Here is a 25,704-nt window from a genome sequence, read left to right as displayed (position 1 = left end):
CCCCCCAGTCACCCTGCCTGGGTTGGGTCCATGATCTGTCATTCACTGGCTGGGTGACCTTGGGCAAGGCGCCAAACCTCGATTTCCTCATCCATAGGATGGGGATGATAATGGTGCCCTTTTAATAGGGCTATTGGTAGGATCTATGGGGTGGTCCTCGTAATGTACGTGGACCTGTGCCTGGCACATAGGAGATACTCGATCAAATGTTAGCCAGCATTATTATTAGCTGTGTGAGCCCAAGCGTGTTATCCAACTTTCCAGAGCTGCAACAGCTCTCTCGTGTATGTATTGGGGACAGTAATTTCCAGGGGTCTGTTCATCTGGGTTGTTGGTGGGGCGTGTTCAGAGCGGTGGAAATCAAGCGCCCGGCACGCAGTGGGCGCTCGTGAACTGGTGGCTGTTATCGTTTACTCTTGACGCTGGATAGTGAGGCTTGTCGCCCGGTCCGGGCGCTGCTTGGGGCCAGTTCCTGGCCTTGCTTGGAGACAAACTTGGCGATGCTTAGGAAGGGAGGGGGTCGCGTGCTTCGTGAGTCACGGGCAGGGGGTGGGGGTGGGGTCTGGGAAGGAGGGAGGAGGCCATAGCTTGGAGCGCGGTGAATGTGTCCGCCCGGGTAGCGCAAGACGCGCCACGGGCTCGGAGCCAGGAGGGGACGCGAGCCCAGGACCTCTCCCTGGCGGGAGAAGCGAGGGGGAGTGGCTGCTCCTGCCTCCCGGATGGCGGAGCGTGGGCTGTTGCGGACTGGAAAGGAGAGGAGGGCACTTCTGGGCCGCCAGCGCTAGGAGGTGGGGAGCTCTGGGCTCTGGAGTAAGGCTTGAGTTCGAATTCCGCCTCCACACCAGCGGTGTGACCTTGGGCAAGTACTCTCATCTCTCCCAGCTCAGTTTCCTCGTCTGCCCCATCCTCCTCCTGGGAGAGTTTGGGGGTTGAAGGTAGGAGTTCTCTCCTCTCTAGGAATCTGAGCCTCCCTCCTCCATGCACCTTCTGTCCCCCTGCAATCGATGAGCATAAATCAGGAAGGCGTGCCTGAGCCTCAGAGAAACGCTATTAAAAGGAGAATCCAGGAACTGCCCGTCCCCCCTTCCAGGAGGTCATCGCACCGAGGGAAGAAGCATCAGTGCACTACGTCTCTCCCCTCTCCTGTCTCTCCCTCTGTTTTCCCACCTTGGTGGCTCTATCCTCCAACAAACTCCTGAAGCCTCTGTCACTGAGGCTGATGGGGGAATCCCTCATCTCCCACACCTTCATTTTTCAAAAAGTGCTACTGATTAATGGAGTTTGTAGAAAGTCAAACTCCAAACTTTAATGGAGTTTGTAGAAAGTCAGTAGCATGATATGAACATGCTTGACACAGGGGCAGAATCCTCTTGAGATACATACCCTCTGATTGATTCCATTTTTTAAACTTCCTTTAAAAGTACTAATAAAAGGAACTTAAGCCATTTTTGACAAACAGCAAACAAAATTCAACTTGCTGGCCATTCCACTCAAATATCTCTCCAGTCTGTATTTCTATTTTATTTCAGAGACTGATAAACTGAATTATATAAAAAGAAAATCTACAGGGACATCACCAGAAACAGTTAAAAGACATATGACAAAAGACATATGACAAACTGGGGAGAGAATCGTCACTCCTGTCACAAAGGGCTCATCTCTTTAATGTGTAAAAATGTTCTCAAGTCAAGAAGAAAAAGGGCAAAAACAGACAAAGACCATTAACAGTTCACATGCACAAAATAAAATTGAAATAGCAAACATAAGACAAGCTGCCCTACCTCACTCAGTAAGAAAAATGTAAGTTAAAACTCCAATAAGATACAATTTTTCACATATCAGATTAGCAAATAATAATAATTTATCAGAAACATCTTTTAAAAGTATATAATAGATCAAATCTCTTGCAGTCTTAGAACGTCCTCGAGGTTGCCAGGGTGTAAAATGTAGGTGCCCCCAGGGCCCTCCGGGTCTGGTTACTGCTCCCTTCACCCCTTTCTCACTGTTTGCCTCTCTCATTACCCTCCACCCCCCGGCCTTTTTGGTTTCGCGCCAACACTCCAAGGACTTTTTCCCTTGGCTTTTTTAAGACTGGCTCCTTCTCCTCGTTTAGACAGGCCTGTCCTTGGGAGGCTTCGCTTCTACCCCAGAAAGTGGCCAAGACCTGGGCCAGTGCAGCGTTCCCCATCCCTCTGGGAAAAGACCTAGTGCCATTCACCATATGGGGGCTAATTGATTCTCCCCGAGTTGCCTGACCTGTGGTCACATTGCCAGGTTCTTGAAAGGCCCCTCTTCTATTGGTACAGGAATGAAGGGTCTCAGGCAGCCCGGCAGGTAGAACAGGCCACTCGGTGCAGAAAATCAGGGGGTGTGAAGGTACCTGGAGCAAAGCTACCAGAAGTCTCTGCCTGAGTCAGTTAAAAAAATAAGTACATAAATACATGCACTTAACGTATGTGAACATAACCAAACATACTTGGCAAGAAAGATCAACAACAAAAAAATTAAATAAAACAGCAACACATTTTATTTTGTTATTATTATTATTTTTGGGCCATGCCGCGCGGCATGTGGGATCTTAGTTCCCCGACCAGGGAACGAACCCATGCCCCCTGCAGTGGAAGTGCAGAGTCTTAACCACTGGACCATCAGGGAAGTCCCCATTTTAAATAAAATATTTTAAATAAAACGTGGTCCCTAAATAAGTCTCACTGGCTGTATCGGTTCTGAAGCTGGAGGAAAAACAGTTGTCTGTGCTGAACCCCTTGGGAAAGAGGATGGTAGGTTCCCAAATTGGGTATCATGAACCTTCTTCAGAAGAACTTTCCAGGGCGGTGTTGATTGCATGTGATTTTTTGCTACACATATTGAGTTAACCCCCATTTAAAATGCTATGAAAGAAAAATGAAAGAAAAGTTACGAAAGAAAAATGTTTGTTGTTAAAAATGCAGACTATACGAGAGGTGTGGAGTGGAAGTTTCTTCTTCAGTCTGCGAAGTGCTTTCTAATGCAGACCGAGGTAGCAGATGCCCGTATGGTGCTGGTAGGAGACAGAGGCTGGCTGGGTGCTGGGCTCGCCAGCAAGAAATGTAGCACGGGGTGCAGAAGACAGCTGTGGATGCAGGACGAGGCCGAAGGGAGAGGGAGGGACACCACAGAGGGTGCCCGGTCCCGCTTGCGGGTGGGAGGAGAATGAATGACTGTCAGCTGGGCAAGGGAAGCTGGGAAGGCCCCCGGAGGCCAAGGTATGGGCAGGACGTGGTCTCTCAGGAGAGTCTGCTATGACTGGTCTGATGGGGGCCGTGCTGGGAGACTAGACGTGGGAGAAGTAAGCAAGAACAGATCTTAAGGACTCTTACATGCCAAGCTAAGGGGTGTGGCTTCTCCCTGGAGAAGCCACCTGGAGAGTTGAACAAAAGGTGTGTGTGTGCCTTGGTCAGATTTACCCTGTGGCAGCATGGAGGGTGGCTTGGGAGCCACAGACTGGAGTCCGGGAGCCCCACTGGGAGACCATTTAGTAATCCAGGCAAGATGTGAATTGAGGGAGAGCTGAAGGCATTGAGGGAGACCGGGAGACAGGGGGATCTGTGGCAGAAATGGGGACGAGAGAAGAACCTGGTTTGCCGGAGAGGGAAGAGGCTGCTTTCAGTCCTGGGCATGTAGATTCTGAGGTGCCAGTGGCCCCCGAAACCCCAGGTCTGATATCTAGAGTGGGTGGGCGTGTCCTAGGGGAAAGAGACCAGCTGGCTTTACAAGGTCATTTGAAGGAGCCCCTAGTCTGGGGTGGCCAGAGGCCTTGGGATAGGTGGATCTGGTGCTGAGGAGAGAAAGCGGGGCTGGAGACTCAGTTTGGGAGGATCCACAGAGGGCTGGAACTGCCAGTCGTAAGAGAAGATGCATGCGGAGAGGGCGCAGCAGACGCTGAAGATGCGGCAGTGGGTGTGCCCCATTTACGAGGCCAGCAGGTGGACCTCAGGGCCGAGAGGTGGCAGGAGACTGCCCCGAGCTCTACACCTCCATGTGCTGGTGTGTGCAGAGGGAGAGGCCCAGAGCAGTTCCCAAGTACCCCACCTGGCTTCCAGTGCTGTGAAAAGTCACCTATGAGTGAGCCTGGAGCTCTGACTTCTCCAGAAACTCGTGGGGCTGAGTCCACAGAGACCTCTCACCTGTCAGCCACATTCTGTGAGATGCACATGTCACACAGATTCCCGGGGCCAGAGTGGCTCTCTGCTCCCTGGGGCTCCCTCCCTCTCTTCTCTCTCTCAGGGTCTCCCTGTCTCCCCACTTCCTCTCCATCCCCTCTTCGTCTCCAACAATGCCCCCCCACCCCCGTATCTCAAAAGTGCTCCCAGAGACAGCTGAAGCTTAACAGAGGGACCTTCAGAAATCCCAGCAGCTTCCTACTATGATCTCCTAGACCAAGCCTGAGTTTCCCTTTTCATTCAGGCATCCCGAGTTTTCAGACAACCAGTTATGCTAAGTGGGCAATGTTCGGCTCATGAGATAAATGATGGGCCAGACATGAAGATCATTGTGTTTTCGTCATAGAAGTTGATCCAAGAGCGTCCCGTTATGCAGCACCCACCCTGTCCCCTTTCTCCTAGCTCTGCTCCAGCCTGAGCCATGCTGGGTCTCACAGAGGCCAGCTGTCCTGCAGAACTTTACCCACGTGTGCTTAGGGCACAGGGGCAGCTGGAGCGATGACCAGACCCGCCAGGAATGCACGTGGAAATAGGGCATCTGGCCTTCCTGCCTTGGAGGTTTGTCTCTTTCAAATGACCTGGCAGGGCACGCTGGCTTGGTCACCGCCCGGCAAACCTCCTTCATCCCATCCCCTGCGTTCCCTGCTGGCTGACAGCCTGAGCTTCCGCCCTGGGGGCTCCTGGCTCGGTCACCCGTGGGAAGATTCCCATGGAAACCCCACAAGAAGGAGAGGCACGGGGAAACCTCATTGATTCACAGTCCAGGAAGATGGGTGTGAGATGGTTCCACCTGGAGCTGCACAGATGGCTCTCCTGGGAAGAAAGGGCCTGCCCAGCCCAGTGTCGCATGAGCTCCATGCACGTGTACAGAGAGAAAAGTTACTGGACGCCTGTGAATGAAAGCTTGGAGGTTCTTTAGCTCATTCACCATTGGGAGGTTCATTCTGAATCAGCATCTTTTAATAGAATAGCCTCTCTACTTAATATTTGTACTAAGAAAATCTTAGAAACATCCCAGCCTAACCAGGTCCAAGTGGGTACCGTTGGCACCATTGCACAGAGGTGAAAATTGAGGGCTGAAAATGTAAACGGCTTGCCGGAGCCCAGGGAGCTCCGCTCTCCCAGTCATGCCTCGGTGGAGGTTCTTTCTAAAGTGGCAGGTTGCTTTTATTTCTTTGCTCGTGCTTGTGCATCCACCATTTTCTCTGAGCCAGAGCCCTGCAGAGTCCTGGGGACTCCGGTGAGGAGACCCAGCCCCTGCTCTTGCATTGTCTCCCGTCTGGTGGGAGGGAGGCAGCTGAGGAGACGTTAGGGTGATAAGTCTGTGATAAGTCTGTGATGGAGACAGGTGCAGGGGCTCTGAGGGCACGGGATGGGGAGCTCCCCAGGGGCACTGATACCCGAGTAGCATGAATTGCCCAGGTGCGTGTATGTGGAGGGGCGTGCAAGGGAAGGGGAAGGGGTGAAGGCAGCAGAGGGTCAGGACACGCAGGTTAGTGGGGACGCCATGAAGGGCTTCACAGAGGGAGGTGGGTCAGGAAAGCATCAGGGAGCATTTGGGGAGGGTTAGGGTTAGGAGTTTGTACTTTATCCTGAAAGCTGTGGAGAGCCTGTGGAGGATTTTAAGCAGGGAGCGTGAATTAGATCAGCTTTGCATTTTTACAAGTGGTGTCGTATATATTTGAAACCAATATGCAGTCTGTTATAGGAATTCAAGTGGTATCAAAGTGCACTGCTTTTTACAGTCCTTGTCATTATTCAGACCTGTCACTGGGTCTGACCCCTTTGGCGTGAGCTCTCTCAGGAGGGAAGTGATAGGGTCTTACACTTTCCTGTAGCCTCAGATCCCCAGGGAGGCATCGTTACTGCTGGTTAAATGAAGGCATGAAATCTGCCCCCAACCCCTACCCCAGCAAGTCCAAAGCCATAGGCCGCATTGAGGGGAGGGCATTTAACCCAGTCGTTATCAGTCCTGCGGCAGTCCTGTCTCCCGGCAGACCCCATGCCTGGCTGAGTCCAGCAGACAAGACTTCGAGAATGGGATTTGGGGTCCTGGGCCTCTGAAGACTGAGCGCCACACCTTGCAAACCGTTGAGGCTCCTTAAGAAGTGCGACACCCACGCTTCGCGTCTCCTCATTTCCCCTGTCAGGTTGCAATACCCGCCAGGGTCCTGGGAAGGGCAATCGGCAATCTGAGTTTTTGTTTTCTCGCGCAGCCATCACTGAAGCCCTGGGGCGGATCCTTCCGGATAATGTCATTAAGCATCCCCATCCAAGCATGGCCTAAGAAATTAAGTTTGGTTTGAGGAAATGTGATGGAGGCATCGTTCAGTATGCTGTCTGCTTGCTGGGTTGAGAGACAGTGTTATTCCTACCAGGAACTTAGACTCTGTGGTATCTCCTCTGTGCCTGGCCCAGCGCCACGAGCTATGGTGGAGACAAGAGGAGAAAGGTGACCAGTACCCGCTTCCTCTGTCTGGAGAGAGAGGGCAGGGGCTGAGCCTGACTTGGCCACTGCTGCGTGTCCCTAGCTCTCAGCCTCACAGAGCCTGGCACATGACAGCCATCCACCAAGTGTTTGTTGAAAGAATAAATGAGGCTGGGAGCAGGAAGGCTGCACAGCAGTGTATAACAAGGGGCAGACTGGATACAGCCCAGTGTCAGCGGCTCAGAGGCAGTGACTGTGTTAATGGAGAACGAGGCCCCGTGCTCTCATCTCCTGACTCCAGCCCCGGCCCTTTCCCTGCTGAATCCTCTAGAGAGAGCAGAACGTGAGAACTTGCTGAAGCCCAGAATCTCCTCTTCACACCCATACATGTATTCCTCCCTGTCTTCCAAAGCACAGTGCCTGTTTGTGTGTGTGCTAGGTGGGGTTGGATGGGAGTTGGTGAAGAAGCCCAGGGGAGAGCTTCCTGTCCCCAGAGGAATGCCCCTCAAGGTAGAAAAACGCAGATCAGTGGACCAGAAAGTCGTGGCTGGCTCAGGGGTGACAGAAGTGTGGGGCAGGCACCTAGAGGCCCTGGGGGGATCAGGGCAGGCTTCCTGGAGGAGGTGGGGCTCTCAGGCTGGATTGGGGAGGTGAGGAAGGAAGGACTGGGGGTCCCAACTGCCTGGACAAAGACATGAAGATAGACCTGTGACCCCGGTTTAGGAGTTGGGAATCTGCATTAGTAACTTCCTGTCTCCCAGCTCTGGCTTCTGATCCTGACCACTGCCTTTGACAGGTTCCATGGGGAATAAAACCGAGTTACTTAGCCCGTCTTTTATTCATTTGTTAGTTCAGTCACAGCTGCAGGAGACCGTAGGAGCTGGACCTTCTCTGGGGCGAGGACTGCAGAGGCAACATCCCAGCTGGGTGCAGGGGAGGTACGGGCAGAGTAGATCTGGATGGAAGCTGGGGACCCCATGAAAAAGTTATAGCCCCCTATTGTGAGCATTTACATTAATCTCCACATTTTGGTTCTATGAACCACCCTGCCCTTTGCTTCTGTAGCTGAATCCTAGTGCACGCCCTGGTGTTTCTTTAGGATGCATTCAGGTGGTGAAATGGCAACGTCGCAGGACATACACAGTTTAAAGGAGCACTTAACATTTACTGGGTGCCTCCCAGGTGCCCTGTGCCATTTCAGACTTTACAGATGTCTCCCCTGGTCCTTGCAAAGACAGGCAAGCTTAGCACATAGAGCACTTTTCAGATGAGTCTCAGAGAGCGTAAGCCCTTGCCAGGGCCCAATGGACAGGAAGGGATTCAAACCCTGCCCTTCGTTATATTGTGCCGTCACTAATTTTCCTTAGTGGATGGCCATTAATGGACATGAGCACTTCACTCTGGGTCCTGTCTTGGGGGGAGTAGCAAAGGGCTGCTGTGTGTCCACTCCACCATCGCCAGGGTGGGCAGCTTCTGAGGCCCCCGCCTGCCACTGATGGGGCAGAGGCCTCGAGGCCAGCAAGGAAAGCACCGTGCCCTCCATGACCCAGCATGGTCTCCTCTGGGGCTGCTGCTTGGCCGTTGCTTTCAAATATGTTAAAGGTGTCTTTCAACAGCTCCAAAGTTGGCATGGTGTGCACAAGGATAAAGCAATTTCCCTAAGAAATGTCGCGTGTGGGCCACAGAGCTGCCTACAGTCGGCACCGTGAGAGGCCCTGTTCTGTTTTTTGATTAGACCTTTTTTTTTTGTTTTGAAGTCTATTAATTTATTGAGTAAAAAAATCATTGTCAGACATATTAAATTCAGTTTGGTTCAAATTTGGCTGATGTCCATTTGCAGCAGAGATGAATGGAGGAGAAGAGAAGACACAGTGATGCTGGTAACGGGACCCTGAACAAAACCATCTTCCGTTCATTATAAAAGCGGGCATCACGCAGCCAGCGTGAGTCAGTTAGCTAACGAGCAGGGATAAAACCAAAGTAAGCGAGAACTTAAAAGAAAAGAGAGGCCAGAGCTTTCAGAGGACAAGATGCAGCAGGGGCTCGCTGGAGAACAGTGTTGGGTGCAGGGCTGCCTGCTCACTTAGGGAACACAGTGATCACATCATAGCCCTCGGGTGGAGTGACCCGCTCCCGGGTGTGCTTTTCACAGTAGATCTGATCCTCCACAAAGAAATGGCCCTTCTGTTTCAGGTTGTTGCCACAGTCGGTGCACACATAACACTCAGGGTGGCGGTGACGGTCCCGCCGCTTCACAAACATGCCGACAGTGCTGGTGCCACATTTGTCACACATGGGCAGCTTCTGGGCATTTCCAATCTATGCAGCCACTTTGGTGACTGGAGCCTTAACTCTCCTGAATCCTGAGGGACGGTGGGGATCCCCTCTCTCCTCAGACTCCAGGATTTCCTGCAAAACCAGGAGTGAAGTGGACTGTTTTGGAGGCTCATTTAACTCTCGTTTCTCCTGCGGCATCTTGTAAACTTCAGATTCTTTATCAATGACGAGTCTGCTTGGAAGCTGAGAATGGTCTAACGCTCTGCCATTCGTCTCCTGCCCACTGGCTGCCGTCTTTGACTCCAAGGCACTGTTGAAGTTGGAGATGTTTTCAGAGGAGTAGAGGCCAGCTGGGTTGTTGTACTGGTTTGTGATGACCCTGGAGTAGAAGTGGAGGCAGGTGAGGCGGTAAGGGGCAGGGCGCTCTGGTTGTGGGTGCTTCCTATGTGTAGGACCTCTTGCGGTTCAGAGGCTAAGTTCATCTTGTATGGATAATGTTTCCCTTCCTCTGTCACCAGAAGCGACCAGATTTTCTGTTCAGATCTGGTTACTGTGAGAGTCAAGTTGTCTGTGCAGCCCTTGATTTTTCTCCTGAGCTTCCAAGTGCGTCGATGGCTGTGATTACATCTCCAGCACATAATAAATTAGCTATAGCAGCCTTGCTTGCGGGAGTGACCCGGGAGATGGTGAGAGGCTGCTCGAAGTCCTTGCCCACCACAAGGCAGAAGCCCCACGGTCCCGGGCCATGGAGGACTAGTTGCTGGGTGGTCATGGCACGGTGACGGCGGGCGGCGACTCCAGGGGACAGATGGGGCAGGACGCGGAGTGGCGCGTTGGGCTCCCCGACAGCTGTGCTGATTAGATCTTTCATTTTTCTATTTTATTATGCTTAATTTGTATATTTTCACTCTTTTTCATTTACTGATGTAAGTACACCAGCCATGACTTCCTCTGGGCTCTACCTGAATGGGATCCCACAGGTTCCAATATATGGAATGTTTTTTATATTCTTGTTTTCTAGATACTGTACAATTTCTATATAGGTCTCTTTTTTGATCCGAGTTGTTTAAAAGAGAGTTTTCAGAAACGTCCAGGTGGTAGGATTTTGTGATCCATAACTTTGTGATTAATTTCTAGTTTTTCTTCTGTGTTACCAGGTTCTGTATTATGTCTGCTTTTTTGGTGAGGTTTTATTTGTGGCCTAATATATGGGCAATTTTTAGAAATATGTATACATCAATTAAATGTCATTACTTATGCAATTTTGGTTTTTCTATGTCTTTACTTAATTTGGTCTATTGATCTGTCATGAGCTGAAAGAGGTGAATTAAAATCATCTGCCTCTACTGTGTATCTGTCTGACCTTTCTTGTATTTCCTGTAGCTTTTGCTTTGAATTTTGGTGCTGTTATTTGGTGTGTTCAATCTTCAATTGTGGATTATATTCTTTATTGTTATAAAGTGTTCTTTCTCTCACTTAATATCGTTTGCCCTGAATTCAACCTTACTTGCCTCATATTAAGGTTACTGTACCTGCTTAGTTTGATGTAGCCCTTACTTGATATGTATTTACCTTTCCTATTTTTCAACATTGTTCAATTACTTTGCTTTGGGAATATCTCTTAAATATGCCATACGGTGGGAGTTTTGTCTTGTTCCCCAACCTTACAATCTTTTCTTTTTAGTAGTTCACTATGGCAAATCATTAACATAGCTGGTATTTTTTTTTTTTTTTTTTTTTTTTTTGCGATACGCGGGCCTCTCACTGTTGTGGCTTCTCCCGTTGCGGAGCACATGCTCCGGACGCGCAGGCTCAGCGGCCATGGCTCATGGGCCCAGCCTCTCCGCTGCATGTGGGATCCTCCCGGACCGGGGCACGAACCCGTGTCCCCTGCATCGGCAGGCAGACTCCCAACCACTGCGCCACCAGGGAAGCCCCATAGCTAGTATTTTGGTCATAATTTTACTATCATATTTTATGTCTCTGTGTTTTTGTTCCTATTGCTTCTTTTTTTATTAATTTTTAAATTTTATTTTATCTATTTTTTTATACAGCAGGTTCTTATTAGTCATCAATTTTATACACATTAGTGTATACATGTCAATCCCAATCTCCCAATTCATCACACTCCCCCCATCCCCCCACCACTTTCCCCCCTTGGTGTCCATACGTTTGTTCTCTACATCTGTGTCTCTATTTCTGCCCTGCAAACCAGTTCACCTGTATCATTTTTCTAGGTTCCACATACATGCATTAATATATGATATTTGTTTTTCTCTTTCTGACTTACTTCACTCTGTATGACAGTCTCTAGATCCATCCACGTCTCAACAAATGACCCAATTTCGTTCCTTTTTATGGCTGAGTAATATTCCATTGTATATATGTACCACAACTTCTTTATCCATTTGTCTGTCGATGGGCATTTAGGTTGCTTCCATGACCTGGCTATTGTAAATAGTGCTGCAATGAACATTGGTGTGCATGTGTCTTTTTTTTTTTTTTTTTGTGGTACGTGGGCCTCTCACTGTTGTGGTCTCTCCTGTTGCGGAGCACAGGCTCCGGACGCGCAGGCTCAGCAGCCATGGCTCACGGGCCCAGCACTCTGCGGCATGTGGGATCTTCCCGGTCCAGGGCACGAACCTGTGTCCCCTGCATAGGCAGATGGACTCTCAACCACTGCACCACCAGGGAAGCCCCTCATGTGTCTTTTTGAATTATGGTTTTCTCTGGGTATATGCGCAGTAGTGGGATTGCTGGGTCCTATGGTAGTTCTATTTGTAGTTTTTTAAGGAACCTCCATACTGTTCTCCATAGTGGCTGTATCAGTTTACATTCCCACCAACAGTGCAAGAGGGTTCCCTTTTCTCCACACCCTCTCCAGCATTTGTTGTTTGTAGATTTTCTGATGATGCCCATTCTAGCTGGTGTGAGGTGATACCTCATTGTAGTTTTGATTTACATTTCTCTAATAATTAGTGAGGTTGAGCAGCTTTTCATGTGCTTCTTGGCCATCTGTATGTCTTCTTTGGAGAAATGTCTATTTAGGTCTTCTGCCCATTTTTGGATTGGGTGGTTTGTTTCTTTAATATTGAGCTGCATGAGCTGTTTATATATTTTGGAGTTTAATCCTTTGTCCGTTGACTCGTTTGCAAATATTTTCTCTGATTCTGAGGGTTGTCTTTTCGTCTTGTTTATGGTCTCCTTTGCTGTTCAAAAGCTTTTAAGTTTCATTAGGTCCCATTTGTTTATTTTTGTTTTTATTTCCATTACTCTAGGAGGTGGATCAAAAAAGATCTTGCTGTGATTTATGTCAAAGAGTGTTCTTCCTATGTTTTCATCTAAGAGTTTTATAGTGTCTGGTCTTAAATTTAGGTCTTGAATCCATTTTGAGTTTATTTTTGTGTATGGTGTTAGGGAGTGTTCTAATTTCATTCTTCTACATGTAGCTGTCCAGTTTTCCCAGCACCACTTATTGAAGAGACTGTCTTTTCTCCATTGTATATCCTTGCCTCCTTTGTCATAGATTAATTGACCATAGGTATGTGGGTTTATCTCTGGGCTTTCTATCTTGTTCCATTGAGCTATGTTTCTGTTTTTGTGCCAGTACCATATTGTCTTGATTACTGTAGCTTTGTAGTATAGTCTGAAGTCAGGGAGTCTGATTCCTCCAGCTCCATTTTTTTCCCTCAAGACTGCTTTGGCTATTCAGGGTCTTTTGTGTCTTCATACAAATTTCAAGATGGTTGTTCTAGTTCCGTAAAAAATGCCATTGGTAATTTGATAAGGATTGCACTGAATCTGTAGATTGCTTTGGGTAGTATAGTCATTTTCACAATATTGATTTTTCCAATCCAAGAACCTGGTATATCTCTCCATCTGTTGGTACCATCTTTAATTTCTTTCATCGGTGTCTTATAGTTTTCTGCATACAGGTCTTTTGTCTCCCTAGGTAGGTTTATTCCTAGGTATTTTATTCTTTTTGTTGCAATGGTAAATGGGAGTGTTTCCTTAATTTCTCTTTAAGATTTTTCATCATTAGTGTATAGGAATGCAAGAGATTTCTGTGCATTAATTTTGTATCCTGCTACTTTACCAAATTCATTGATTAGCTCTAGTAGTTTTTTGGTGGCATTTTTAGGATTCTCTATGTATAGTATCATGTCATCTGCAAACAGTGACAGTTTTACTTCTTCTTTTCCAATTTGTATTCCTTTTATTTCTTTTGCTTCTCTGATTGCCGTGGCTAAAACTTCCAAAACTATGTTGAATAATAGTGGTGAGAGTGGACATCTTTGTCTTGTTCCTGATCTTAGAGGAAATGCTTTCAGTTTTTCACCATTGAGAATGATGTTTGCTGTGGGTTTGTTGTATATGGCCTTTATTATGTTGAGGTAGGTTCCTCTATGCCCACTTTCTGGAGAGTTTTTATCATAAATGGGTGTTGAATTTTGTCAAAAGCTTTTTCTGCATCTATTGAGATGATCATTTGGTTTTTCTTCTTCAGTTTGTTAATATGGTGCATCACATTGATTGATTTGCGTATATTGAAGAATCCTTGCATCCCTGAGATAAATCCCACTTGATCATGGTGTATGAGCCTTTTAAAGTGTTGTTGGATTCTGTTTACTAGTATTTTGTTAAGGATTTTTGCATCTATATTCATCAGTGATATTGGTCTGTAATTTTCTTTTTTTGTAGTATCTTTGTCTGGTTTTGGTATCAGGGTGATGGTGGCCTCATAGAATGAGTTTGGGAGTGTTCCTTCCTCTGCAATTTTTTGGAAGCATTTGCAAAGGATGGGTTTTAGATCTTCTCTAAATGTTTGATAGAATTCACCTGTGAAGCCATCTGGTCCTGGAATTTTGTTTGTTGGAAGATTTTTAATCACAGTTTCAATTTCATTACTTGTGATTGGTCTGTTCATATTTTCTCTTTCTTCCTAGTTCAGTCTTGGAAGGTTATACCTTTCTAAGAATTTGTCCATTTCTTCCAGGTTGTCCATTTTATTGGCATAGAGTTGCTTGTAGTAGTCTCTTAGGATGCTTTGTATTTCTGCGGTGTCTGTTGTAACTTCTCCTGTTTCATTTCTAATTTTATTGATTTGAGTCCTTTCCCTCTTTTTCTTGATGAGTCTGGCTAATGATTTGTCAATTTTGTTTATCTTCTCAAAGAACCAGCTTTTAGTTTTATTGACCTATGCTATTGTTTTCCTTGTTTCTATTTCATTTATTTCTGCTCTGATCTTTATGATTTCTTTCCTTCTGCTAACTTTGGGTTTTGTTTGTCCTTCTTTCTCTAGTTCCTTTAGGTGTAAGGTTAGATTGTTTATTTGAGATTTTTCTTGTTTCTTGAGGTAGGCTTGTATAGCTATAAACTTACCTCTTAGAACTGCTTTTGCTGCATCCCATAGGTTTGGATCATCGTGTTTTCATTGCCATTTGTCTCTAGGTATTTCTTGATTTCCTCTTTGATTTCTTCAGTGACCTCTTGGTTATTTAGTAACGCATTGTTTCGCCTCCATGTTTTTGTGTTTTTTACGTTTTTTTCCCTGTAATTTATTTTTAATCTCATAGCCTTGTGGTCAGAAAAGATGCTTGATATGATTTCAATTTTCTCAAATTTACTAAGGCTTTATTTGTGACCTAAGATGTGATGTATCCTGGAGAATGTTCCATTCGCACTTGAGAAGAAAGTGTAAGCTGTTTTTGGATGGAATGTCCTATAAATATCAATTAAATCTATCTGGTCTATTGTGTCATTTAAAGCTTCTGTTTCCTTATTTATTTTCATTTTGGATGATCTGTCCATTGGTGTAAGTGAGGTGTTAAAGTCCCCCACTAGTATAGTGCTACTGTCGATTTCCTCTTTCAGAGCTGTTAGCAGTTGCCTTATGTATTGAGGTGCTCCTATGTTGGGTGCATATATATTTATAATTGTTATATCTTCTTCTTGGTTTGATGCCTTGATCATTATGTAGTGTCCTTCCTTGTCTCTTGTAACATTCTTTATTTTAAAGTCTATTTTATCTGATATGAGTATTGCTACTCCAGCTTTCTTTTGATTTGCATTTGCATGGAATATCTTTTTCCATCCCCTCACTTTCAGTCTGTATGTGTCCCTACGTTTGAAGTGGGTCCCTTGTAGACAGCATGTATATGGGTCTTGTTTTTGTATCCATTCAGCAAGCTTGTGTCTTTTGGTTGGAGCATTTAGTCCATTCACGTTTAAGGTAATTATCGATATGTATGTTCCTATGACTATTTTCTTAATTGTTTTGGGTTTGTTTTTGTAGGTCCTTTTCTTTTCTTGTGTTTCCCACTTAGAGAAGTTCCTTTAGCATTTCTTATAGAGCTGGTTTGGTGGTGCTGAATTCTCTTAGCTTTTGCTTGTCTGTGAAGCTTTTGATTTCTCCATCGAATCTGAATGAGATCCTTGCTGGGTAGAGTAATCTTGGTTGTAGGTTCTTCCCTTTCATCATTTTAAGTATATCATGCCACTCCCTTCTGGCTTATAGAGTTTCTTTTGAGAAATCAGCTGTTAACCCTATGGGAGTTCCCTTGTATGTTATTTGTCATTTTTCCCTTGCTGCTTTCAATAATTTTTCTTTGTCTTTAATTTTTGCCAATTTGATTACTATGTGTTGCGGTGTGTTTCTCCTTGGGTTTATCCTGTATGGGACTCGCTGTGCTTCCTGGACTTGGGTGGCTATTTCCTTTCCCATGTTAGGGAAGTTTTCAACTATAATCTCTTCAAATATTTTCTCTGGTCCTTTCTCTCTTCTCCTTCTGGGGCCCATATAATGCGAATGTTGTTGCATTTAATGTTGTCCCAGAGGTCTCTTAGACTGTCTTCATTTCTTTTCATTCTTTTTTCTTTATTCTGTTCCATGGCAGTGAATTCCACCATTCTGTCTTCCAGGTCACTTATCCGTTCTTCTGCCTCAGTTATTCTGCTATTGATTCCTTCTAGTGTAGTTTTCATTTCAGTTATTGTATTGTTCATCTCTGTTTGTTTGTTCTTTAATTCTTCTAGGTCTTTGTTAAACATTTCTTGCATCTTCTTGATCTTTGCCTCCATTCTTTTTCCAAGGTCCTGGATTATCTTCACTATCATTATTCTGAAGTCTTTTTCTGGAAGGTTGCCTATCTCCACTTCATTTCGTTGTTTTTCTGGGGTTTTATCTTGTTCCTTCATCTGGTACATAGCCCTCTGCCTTTTCATCTTGTCTATCTTTCTGTGAATGTGGTTTTTGTTCCACAGGCTGCAGGACTGTAGTTCTTCTTGCTTCTGCTGTCTGCCCTCTGGTGGATGAGGCTATCTAAGAGGCTTGTGCAAGTCTCCTGATGGGAGGGACTGGTGGTGGGTAGAGCTGACTGTTCCTCTGGTGGGCAGAGCTCAGTAAAACTTTAATCCGCTTGACTGCTGATGGGTGGGGCTGGGTTCCCTCCCTGTTGATTGTTTGGCCTGAGGGAACCCAACACTGGAGCCTACCTGGGCTCTTTGGTGGGGCTGATGGCAAACTCTGGGAGGGCTCATGCCAAGAAGTACTTCCAGAACTTCTGCTGCCAGTGTCCTTGTCCCCACTGTGAGCCACAGCCACCCCCCGCCTCTGCAGGAGACCCTCCAACACTAGCAGTTAGGTCTGGTTCAGTCTCCTATGGGGTCACTGCTCCTTCCCCTGGGTCCTGATGCACACACTACTTTGTGTGTGCCCTGCAAGAGTGGAGTCTCTATTCCCTCAGTCCTATCAATGTCCTGCAATCAAATCCCGCTAGCCTTCAAAGTCTGATTCTCTAGGAATTCCTCCTCCCGTTGCCGGACCCCCAGGTTGGGAAGCCTGACGTGAGGCTGAGAACCTTCACTCCAATGGGTGGACTTATGTGGTATAAGTGTTCTCCATTCTGTGAGTCACCCACCCAGCAGTTATGGAATTTGATTTTAGTGTGGTTGCACCCCTCCTACCATCTCATTGTGGCTTCTCCTTTTTCTTTGGATGTGGGGTATCTATTTTGGTGAGTTCCAGTGTCTTCCTGTTGATGATTGTCCAGCAGCTAGTTGTGATTCTGGTGCTCTCGCAAGGGGGAGTGAGAGCACGTCCTTCTACTCTGCCATCTTGGTTCTTGGTCTCTATTGCTTCTTAAAGCAAAATCTTTCAGTATGATGTTTTATTTCATGTTCTTTTTGACAGTTTGGAAGATCTGTATTTTATTCTTCTGGAGTTCTTCTGGAGGTTGCCTTTGTAACTATGTAAAAATGTATTTAATCTTTTTTTTTTTTTTTTTTTAGGCTGTACTAGTTGTCTCCCTTCTCAAATAAGTGATCACAAAATTAGTTTACAAATTTGCTCCCAATTTTTATCTGCTTTGTGACAGCTTTTTCTTACGGTGAGTTTTCTTGGCTTACCATATTTTTCCGTGTTCTGTTCCTCCTCTGTTTCTTTTCCAGCATCTTTGACTACATCATGTGCTGGTTCCTAGTTAGAAGAGGCGGACCTTCCTGAATCAGCATTTTGCAAGGGATGCATGTAGAGGAGATGCCAGGAGGTATTTTAGGAGAGCAGGATTGCTCCCTGGTTCCTGGTAACTCTGTTCACAGGACTGTGGCTGTGATTTCTTTTAGCTTCTACCCAGTCAGCAGAGATCTGCAGCCCTGGGCTTCCCCCAGTTCAGGCCCTTCTCCCGCTCAGCCTCAGCAGCACACTGCTTCCTGTGAAGATGGCAGACCTGTAAAGTTTTCTCTGTTAGCCCTGCCCTCCTCTTTCCCCACAGTGTCAGAGGCAGCTCCCACTGCTAGACCGCATACCCTGTTCCCATTGTTCCCGATTAGGAATCGTTGGTCTTCTCCTTCAGGGAGTGCCAGCTACTGGCTGGCTCTGCCATCTTCAACTGAGATCTGCAGCCACAGGTGTCTTCTGTAGGTGTTTTCTCACACCTCGTTTGATCTTCAGTGGTTTTGGCAACGCTTGACCATTTTTTTGGCAGCCTCTCTTTATAAGTTGTGGTTGGATTACAAATGTGTTCTAGTTTTGCTGAAGACAAAATTTGCATTCCTCTTTCTCTTTCTCTCCTTTATTTTGGGTGATTTTGGATATGAAAAGGAGTAACTATTCTGCTCTCTTAGAACTGTCTAGTGTTGTACATTTTTATGTATTCTGGTATTTCCTGAAACATTAGCCAGAACTCTCTGGATAGGGTCAGCATGAGCTGAAGCTGGGGTCTGACCGTAGAAAGGAAAGAAAATGGGAGTCGAGAATAAAATTGGAGGGTTAAAAAAGCAAGGCATATTATTGCTGCCTGTGCCGCATGGCACTTTGGCTGGGACTGTGCCACTGTTTGGGTGGGAGGTCATGGCCAGGCAGAGCAGGGCATGAAAAATATCTGCCTCCTCATCTATCTCAAGGAAAGCCTAGGAGCTCTCAGAGCAGGGAGGGGAGGACACACACCTCTGCTCTGGACAGCTTGCAGGGCTCAGCTCTCCATCTCTTCCCACACCCGGGGCCCATCCAAACAGCGCAAGCACCCTGGATTCTGGCTAGTCTCTTAGTGATGGTGGCCAAGTCCTGAAAACCAGGATCTTGTCTCAGCGGAGGTTGCCCAGGGTCAATGCTGTTAACTATGTTTATATGCCTAAAGAAAGAGCTAGCCCATCCAAAGGGAAGGTGTATATGCAGGATGCCCAGAAGATAGAGCCAGAGAGGAAAAGCTGCCCGCAGAATCTCAGGCTTGACTTTTGATATTGTCTCTTAGCTTCCCACACCACCTGGAGGGAGCATGTTACCCCCATTCAACAAATGAGGAAACTGGAGTCTTAGAGAGGCAAAGAGTCCTTCCTGTGGACACACAGCTAAGCGATGGAAAGAGGGATTTGCATATACTTCTCGCTGGCTCCAGAGTCTGGGCATCAACTCTCTCATCCCCCTGCCTCCAACTCACCTTCCCATGGAGACCCCACCCCATCCTCAAATGGTTATCTTATGTCCATGTCCACGTCCCTGGGTGACCTTGGTGGCTCCTTGCTCAGTGTCTGGCTTCTCAAGCCTGGCTGCACTTTAAATGCTGTTTAAGCTCCCCAGGGCAGCCAGGGATGGGAACCAATGGGCCACACCCTAAACATCTTTGACCCCCTGTCTTGGGCACTTTGTCCCCCCAACCTTGGCACAGGGCTTGTTTCTTGGGACCAAATGCATTGGGGTTCTCTATGTTCTGTGATCTTGAGCAAATCAAACTTCTCTGGGCTCAGTGCTTATTTCTAAAATAAAATTGCCTGTGACTACTCTAAGAGCCGAACACAGACTCTGAAGCCAGACGGCCTGTGTGAATCTGGGCTCAACCCCTTCTTAACCGTAGGACGTTGGTTAATTACTTATCTCCTCTATACTCTTTACTTTTCTCATCTATAAAATGGGAATGATAATGAATGTCTTATAGGGAGGTCTTAAGGATTAAATGAGCTAATAAATATGAATCACTTAAAACAGTGTCTGGCATATGGCAAGTTCTAGATAAGTGCCAGATATCATTCGATTCATTAGTTATTGTTATTAGTGCACGCCCAGGGCCCAGCCAAGGCATGGGCATACGTGGCTGTCGAGGCTGCTGTAATAACCCGCGTCCTTTGCTTCCTTCCAGGAGCTTGGGCCCCTGCCCCAGCCCCGCAGAGGCTGTGGACGTGTACGGTCCGGAAGCCTGGTTTCCAGCCCCGTGGCCCATCCCTGGCTGCGGGGACCGGAAGCTCCCACGAGGTAGCGGTGGCCTGCAGCGGCCCCGTCCCGGCAGCGAGCCATGGGCCAGAAGCTCTCGGGGAGCCTCAAGTCGGTGGAGGTGCGAGAGCCGGCGCTGCGGCCGGCCAAGCGCGAGCTGCGGGGAGCGGAGCCGGGGCGGCCGGCGCGGCTGGACCAGCTGCTGGACATGCCGGCAGCGGGGCTGGCGGTGCAGCTGCGCCACGCGTGGAACCCCGAGGACCGCTCGCTCAACGTCTTCGTCAAGGATGACGACCGGCTCACCTTCCACCGGCACCCGGTGGCGCAGAGCACGGACGGCATCCGCGGCAAGGTGGGCCACGCCCGCGGCCTGCACGCCTGGCAGATCCACTGGCCGGCGCGGCAGCGGGGCACACACGCTGTGGTGGGCGTGGCCACGGCGCGGGCCCCGCTGCACTCGGTGGGCTACACGGCGCTGGTGGGCAGCGACGCCGAGTCCTGGGGCTGGGACCTGGGCCGCAGCCGCCTCTACCACGACGGCAAGAACCGACCCGGCGTGGCCTACCCCGCCTTCCTGGGGCCCGATGAGGCCTTCGCGCTGCCCGACTCGCTGCTCGTGGTGCTGGACATGGACGAGGGCACACTCAGCTTCGTCGTGGACGGCCAGTACCTGGGCGTGGCCTTCCGTGGCCTCAAGGGCAAGAAGCTTTACCCGGTGGTGAGTGCCGTGTGGGGCCACTGTGAAGTCACCATGCGCTACATCAATGGCCTTGACCGTAAGTGCAGCCTGCTGAGGGGGGAAGGGGTGGGCAGGGGTGGGTCCAGAGGCTGCCTGTCCCAGGCAGAACTGGGGGGGCGGGGAGACGGGGGAAAGCATCCTCCTGAGGCCCCATCCTCCATCAGCACTTGGGATAATCCTGAACTCGTGGTGAGGACGTGGACTCCGAGGCCAGGCTCCTGGGTTTGGACCTTGACTCTTTTCTGCTTGCTGGGTGATCTTGGCGTGTGCCTCAGTTTCCCTTTCTGCGAAAGTGGCTCAATGATAGTAATCTAGCTCCGGGTTGTTGTGAGAAATCAAATAAGATAATAAGATATGTGACGTGCTTAGGACAGTGCTTAGAACTGGCGCCTAATAAGTGATTTGGGTGTTGATGCTAAAATTACGAACGTTTCAGTCGCTGTAAGGGTTGTGCAAAACGATGTCTCCCGTGTTTCTGGCTTCAAGTTCACAGTGGGAGGAGAGTGACAAGTAGAAGACACAGTCCCTGCACTTGAATCCCATGCACTCGAGTTACTGATAAATAATAAGTAGTGATAACTATCATTTATTGAACACCTACTATATGCAGGGGCTGAACACTCAAATCTAGGTCTTCCTGCTGAGCTCTCTGTTAAAGGGGGCATCTGGCTGATTATTGCCTCATGGGAATGAGAGCCGCAAGTTGTGGAATCTTCTGGTTTCTTTCAAGAGGACCTAGAAATCTAGATTTTGTGTGAACTATTCCAATTTTTAACGTTGGCAGCGGCTTAAGACACCGTGTGGACACACAAAACACCCTCGCAGGTTGCACAGAAGCTCACAGGCTGCTGTGTTTGACTGCTGACAGCTCTAAGGCCTCCTCTCATTTAATACACACAACCGTCCTGTGAGGCAGCTTAAAAATCCTAGTAACGAAAATAGTTCTTGGTTTTGGGAGGGAGTCACTTAGGGAGGCAGGGTGGCCTCTGGACAGAGGTGCATGTGGTCGCCTGTCCCGTGTTGAATCCCAGCCGAGTGGGGCCTGGAGTCAGTCACCTGTGAGCTTGTACACACCTCATCCAAACAGGCTTCCTGCCACACCCCTGATGAAACTCCCAGTGCTGGGCGCTTAAAGCCAGAATTCCAGCTTGTTCATTTTATTTTATTTTTTTGCGGCACGCGGGCCTCTCACTGCTGTGGCCTCTCCCGCCGCGGAGCACAGGCTCCGGACGCGCAGGCCCAGCGGCCATGGCTCACGGGCCCAGCCGCTCCGCGGCATGTGGGATCCTCCCGGACCGGGGCACGAACCCGTGTCCCCTGCATTGGCAGGCGGACCCTCAACCACTGCGCCACCAGGGAAGCCCCTAGCTTATTCATTTTAAATGAGAGATATAATTGCCCCTCTTCAGAGAAGAGAAACTCAAGAGCAGAGCTATGGAGAACCAGAACCGGAACCTCCCCAGGTCGGTCAGCCTCCGAAGCCCACTCTTTTCCCATGCTCCCCCCTTTGGCTGAGGGGCTGAGAGTGACATGACACTCCAGAAAAGAGGTCAAGAACAAGATTTTACTCAAGTAAAAATTGACATTGACTCAGGTTAGCGTGGGTTGACCATTTTCAAGGGCGACAGACCACCAGAATGTGGCTGGTGTGCTCCACTCTGTGGTACCATTGGCGACACTTTTGCTCGTATTTCATTTCCGTGGTTGTTGGACTCAGGTTGCCATTGAATGGCAGAGTGGCCTGTTTTCTCTGATTAACTGGTTAAGTAAAGAGAGGATGAGTGTGTCCTGAATCGGGCTAGTTTAGTCACCGCAGTGCCTTGTGGAGAATGTTGAGAACCCTCAAAGACATGATGACCAGGCAAACCCCAGTGCTTAGAAAACCAACAGCAACAACAAATACTCTCTTTAAATGGAATTGGAAAATCTACTTGCCAGAGCTGATCACTGGACTACAAGGATGGCCTTGGTGTACCCAGGCTCTGGGATCTGACATGCCTCATTTCCCACTGCATCCCCAATGCTCAGTGCTTTTGTGTCTTTGGTGAGTCACTCTAAGGCTTTAGGGCTCGTTTTACTCAGCTGTAAAATGGGACAGTGTCAGGTCCCTTTCATAGCTGCTGTGAGGTCTTGTGTGACGGCACCAATACTATGGCAGCTGGGATTAAAGGCTGGCACTGATACCCAGAGGAATTACCTGAGCCAACCATTGGGCCCCAAGGTGGGCTTCCTCTTGGGGATTGATTCACACTTGGGACTGTTGATTCGTTTACTGGCACAAAACTAAGGTGCTAACCAGGTTGCAGCCATGAAGGATAGGATCAAGGGTATTCAAGCCGTGGTGTTCCGCTTGCTGTGCTGCGGGGGGTGGAGGCTGGGTGGGAGAGGACGGTCGTGATCAGAGCATTCTGAGCTCTTGGATTCTTCCGGGGGCTGGAGCTGCTTGGTGAGACTAAAACTTGGAGCATTCTATCCTCCCTGTTGGCAGTGACTTTTTCAGGTTGGCTGAGGCTAGAAAGCCCATCCAGGAGGCAAGGGGAGACAAGGCCAGGATGTCATATGATGCGAGCCTGTGGCATCTCCTGTTGGGTGACAGGATTAGGCTTGAGTGCTATGGTGCTGGCCCCTTCTCCAGATAGGAGTGATGTTCCCTATCTTGGGCAGGGTGTGATTGCAGAAAGGGGGAGCTCAGCTTTTTTGAACAAGCCCTGACTACAGGGTGAGCCACCAAAGAACAGGCTGAGGGGAGTCTGACGGGCTGGTTGGGAAGGGACTGTGTGATGCCTGTAGCTAGTGACCTGGGCTGCAGTCCAGCGGATCCCTGGACACCGAGAAGGCTTTGGCCCTAGGGAGTCTCTGGGGCAGGTAGGGTGACCCAAGGTGGAATTCTGTGCATGAAAAGAATTATGAGCCAATTGGTTGTGGCCACGAAGGTGGGTCCCCAAATTCAGACCCAACAAGGGGGTTAGGTGACCACAGTTAGAGACAGGCTCTAGGGCAGAAAAGCAGGGCCGCTCTCTGGGGTTGCTTCCCCACAAGGCCATGCGGGGTAGAACAGATGGGGTTAGAGTTTGGTCCCAGGACTCACCAGGAGGCCCTGGACGATGATTACCTCCTCGCTCTGGACCTCAGTGTTCTCCTTTGTAAAACAGGCGTGATAAAGCTCGCCAGCACAGAGCAGGGCCACAGCGACTGGTGCTCGCTGCTTTGACTAACTAGGTGAGCTGGGCCAGGTCCGGGGCTTCACCTCTGGATAAAAACAAAAGTGGCCTCAATAAGAGACTTCCCTTCTAATGTGTAGGAAGGAAGTTAATGGGCATGATTTTCTCAATTTTTGATTTTTATGACTATGAAAGCAAGACTTAGGAAGAGCAGACTGTCTGTCACTCTGAAGTATGTGTTTGTGGAGGACAAGAGCTCCTGGAAGTGCATTTTTCCTATTACAGATGTGTTCTTCGGCTACACCATGGAACGAAACAGCTCAGCGTCTTGAGGGGTTTACAGTAGAGAGCTGCAGGATGCCCAGGGGCTCTGCCATCCGAGTGAGCTGGGAAGTGCAGAACCGAGGCCAGGCAGACAGGCCAGCTGGCTCCGGATGACTGGGTCCAGGGTCAAATAATAACAGCAATCACAGCGCCACGCTAACGACACTTCTCTGATACTTAGTCTGTGCTGGGCTAGATTCTAAGCACTTTACAAATTTTAATTCGTTTAATCCTTGTAACAACTCTTTGAGCTAATACCTTTATTAGCATCTTCATTTTCCGATGAAGAAATTGAAGCCCAGAGAGCTTGAGTAATTTGCTCAAGGTCACACAGCTAATAACTGGATCAAACTGAGGCACACTGGCTTAGTGGTCCCTTGTGGAGACGTTTACAGACAAGGCAGGAAGAGAAGGAATAGGAGAGGCTGCTCCACCTGGCTGGGTGGCCACTCAGCAAAGGACTGGACCCTTTCCTTCAGCGGTGAGTTTGGAGGAGGCCCTGAGATGCTGTCCCTCCCCCCGGTTTCACCTCCAGCCCACCAAGCTCTTGACTGAGCACAGCACTCCACGGGGCGTTCTGAAAACCTAGTTGCATGTAAACAGCCCCAGCGGTGGCTGTGAATCAGGCATCCTTCGGTCGCTAACAGGAGAATGTCACTGAAAATGTCCCAACTGCCGTGAGGGTGGCCCGTGGGGTGGGCCAGGCCTTTGGAATCTGCTCCGGGCAGGTTTCTGGAATTGCCCTCCAGCCCCTGGCACCTCGTTCCACATGCTGGCGGCCAGGAGGGCTGACAGAACGGCTTTGTCTCCTGTCTTGGAGTTCTTGTGGTAGTGGGTAGTACGCGAGTGACACAGGAAGAGGAGAGGGGACCCCAGACAGAGCAGCTTTGATTTGAGGGTCATAATAATTATACATTTGGGGGATTCCACCCAAGTTCTGTGCCCTGGGCCAAGTGTTTTACTCATTTTCTTTTTTTTTCAGCCCACGCAATAAACCTTGAGGCAACGTCATTGTTATTAAACCCATCTTATAGCCAGTGGCAGAGCTGCCCTGAAACCCAGGTCGTCGGGACCATTGCCGTGCCTCCTGCTACCTGGGCCGGCCCTGCTGCCTCCACTGTGCCCGCCGATTCCAAAGAGCAGGTGTCCGAGCCCAGGGCTGACTAAGCGGGGACAGGGAGCGGGTACCCCAGGATCTCAGGCCCAGCGGGCAGGGAAGCCTTGTCCACCTGCTTCGAGCCAGGGAAACTGTCGTTCCAGACGTCATTCCTAGATGGTTTAATTGATCTGCCAACAAGCATTTATTGGTACATCAGCTCAGCAGAGGAGGCTGGCGTCCAGCCAAGGCTTCTGGTACTGATGAAGGGCAGAGAGTTTTCTACCGGGATGGCTGCAAGGACACCGTCCCCTTGCCAGAGCTGTGTGCGCTGCACTCACGACCTTCCCGCCCAGCTCCCCTGTGTCTCCTGGGTGGCACCATCCTCTGGACTCTGCTCTTCCCCCCTCCTGAGCCAGGTCCAGGCCTGGTCTCCCCTTTGCCCCGCACCCTATCATTGCCCTGACTCCAGCTCACCACAGCCCTCAACCCAGGGCTCTGTCCCCTGCATCCCCAATTCAAGGCTGAGTCCTCATCCCATCCCCCCCTCCCCAATCCCCGCTTTGCCCCAGTCACTCACTTTTCCACATGTGTATGCCTTCTTGGGTGGGTGTGAAGCTCCCCAGGGCACAGATGGTCAGCCAGGAGGCATGTGTGGGGAAGCAGGCACACTGGGGACTTTAAAATACTTTTGAAAGGTAAAGGATGCATGTGGCAACAAATTTCAACGCTACCAAAGCGTGCCTGGTGAAATACCTCCACCCCGAAGCTCCCC

At 48.8% G+C, this 25,704-nt stretch overlaps 1 protein-coding gene and 1 pseudogene across 3 annotated transcripts in view; one reads left to right on the top strand and one right to left on the bottom strand.

Moving 5' to 3' along the window:
- The window catches only part of SPSB4 (splA/ryanodine receptor domain and SOCS box containing 4), an 83,554-nt gene that overhangs the window by 938 nt on the left and 56,912 nt on the right, over window positions 1–25,704 (top strand). For all 3 annotated transcript variants that reach the window (XM_019934120.3, XM_073803769.1, XM_073803768.1), the window contains exon 2: window positions 19,539–20,385. In XM_019934120.3, the coding sequence (XP_019789679.1) occupies window positions 19,692–20,385 (694 nt within the window). In that variant the 5' untranslated portion in view covers window positions 19,539–19,691. The remainder of the gene's footprint in view (window positions 1–19,538; window positions 20,386–25,704) is intronic.
- Window positions 8,615–9,679, bottom strand: LOC101331025 (PDZ and LIM domain protein 1 pseudogene; annotated as a pseudogene).

This window comes from Tursiops truncatus, chromosome 4 (genome assembly GCF_011762595.2).
Source record: "Tursiops truncatus isolate mTurTru1 chromosome 4, mTurTru1.mat.Y, whole genome shotgun sequence".
NCBI classification, from domain to species: Eukaryota; Metazoa; Chordata; class Mammalia; order Artiodactyla; family Delphinidae; genus Tursiops; species Tursiops truncatus.
Note: the sequence above shows the minus strand (reverse complement) of the source record. Positions and strands in the feature narration are given on the sequence as shown.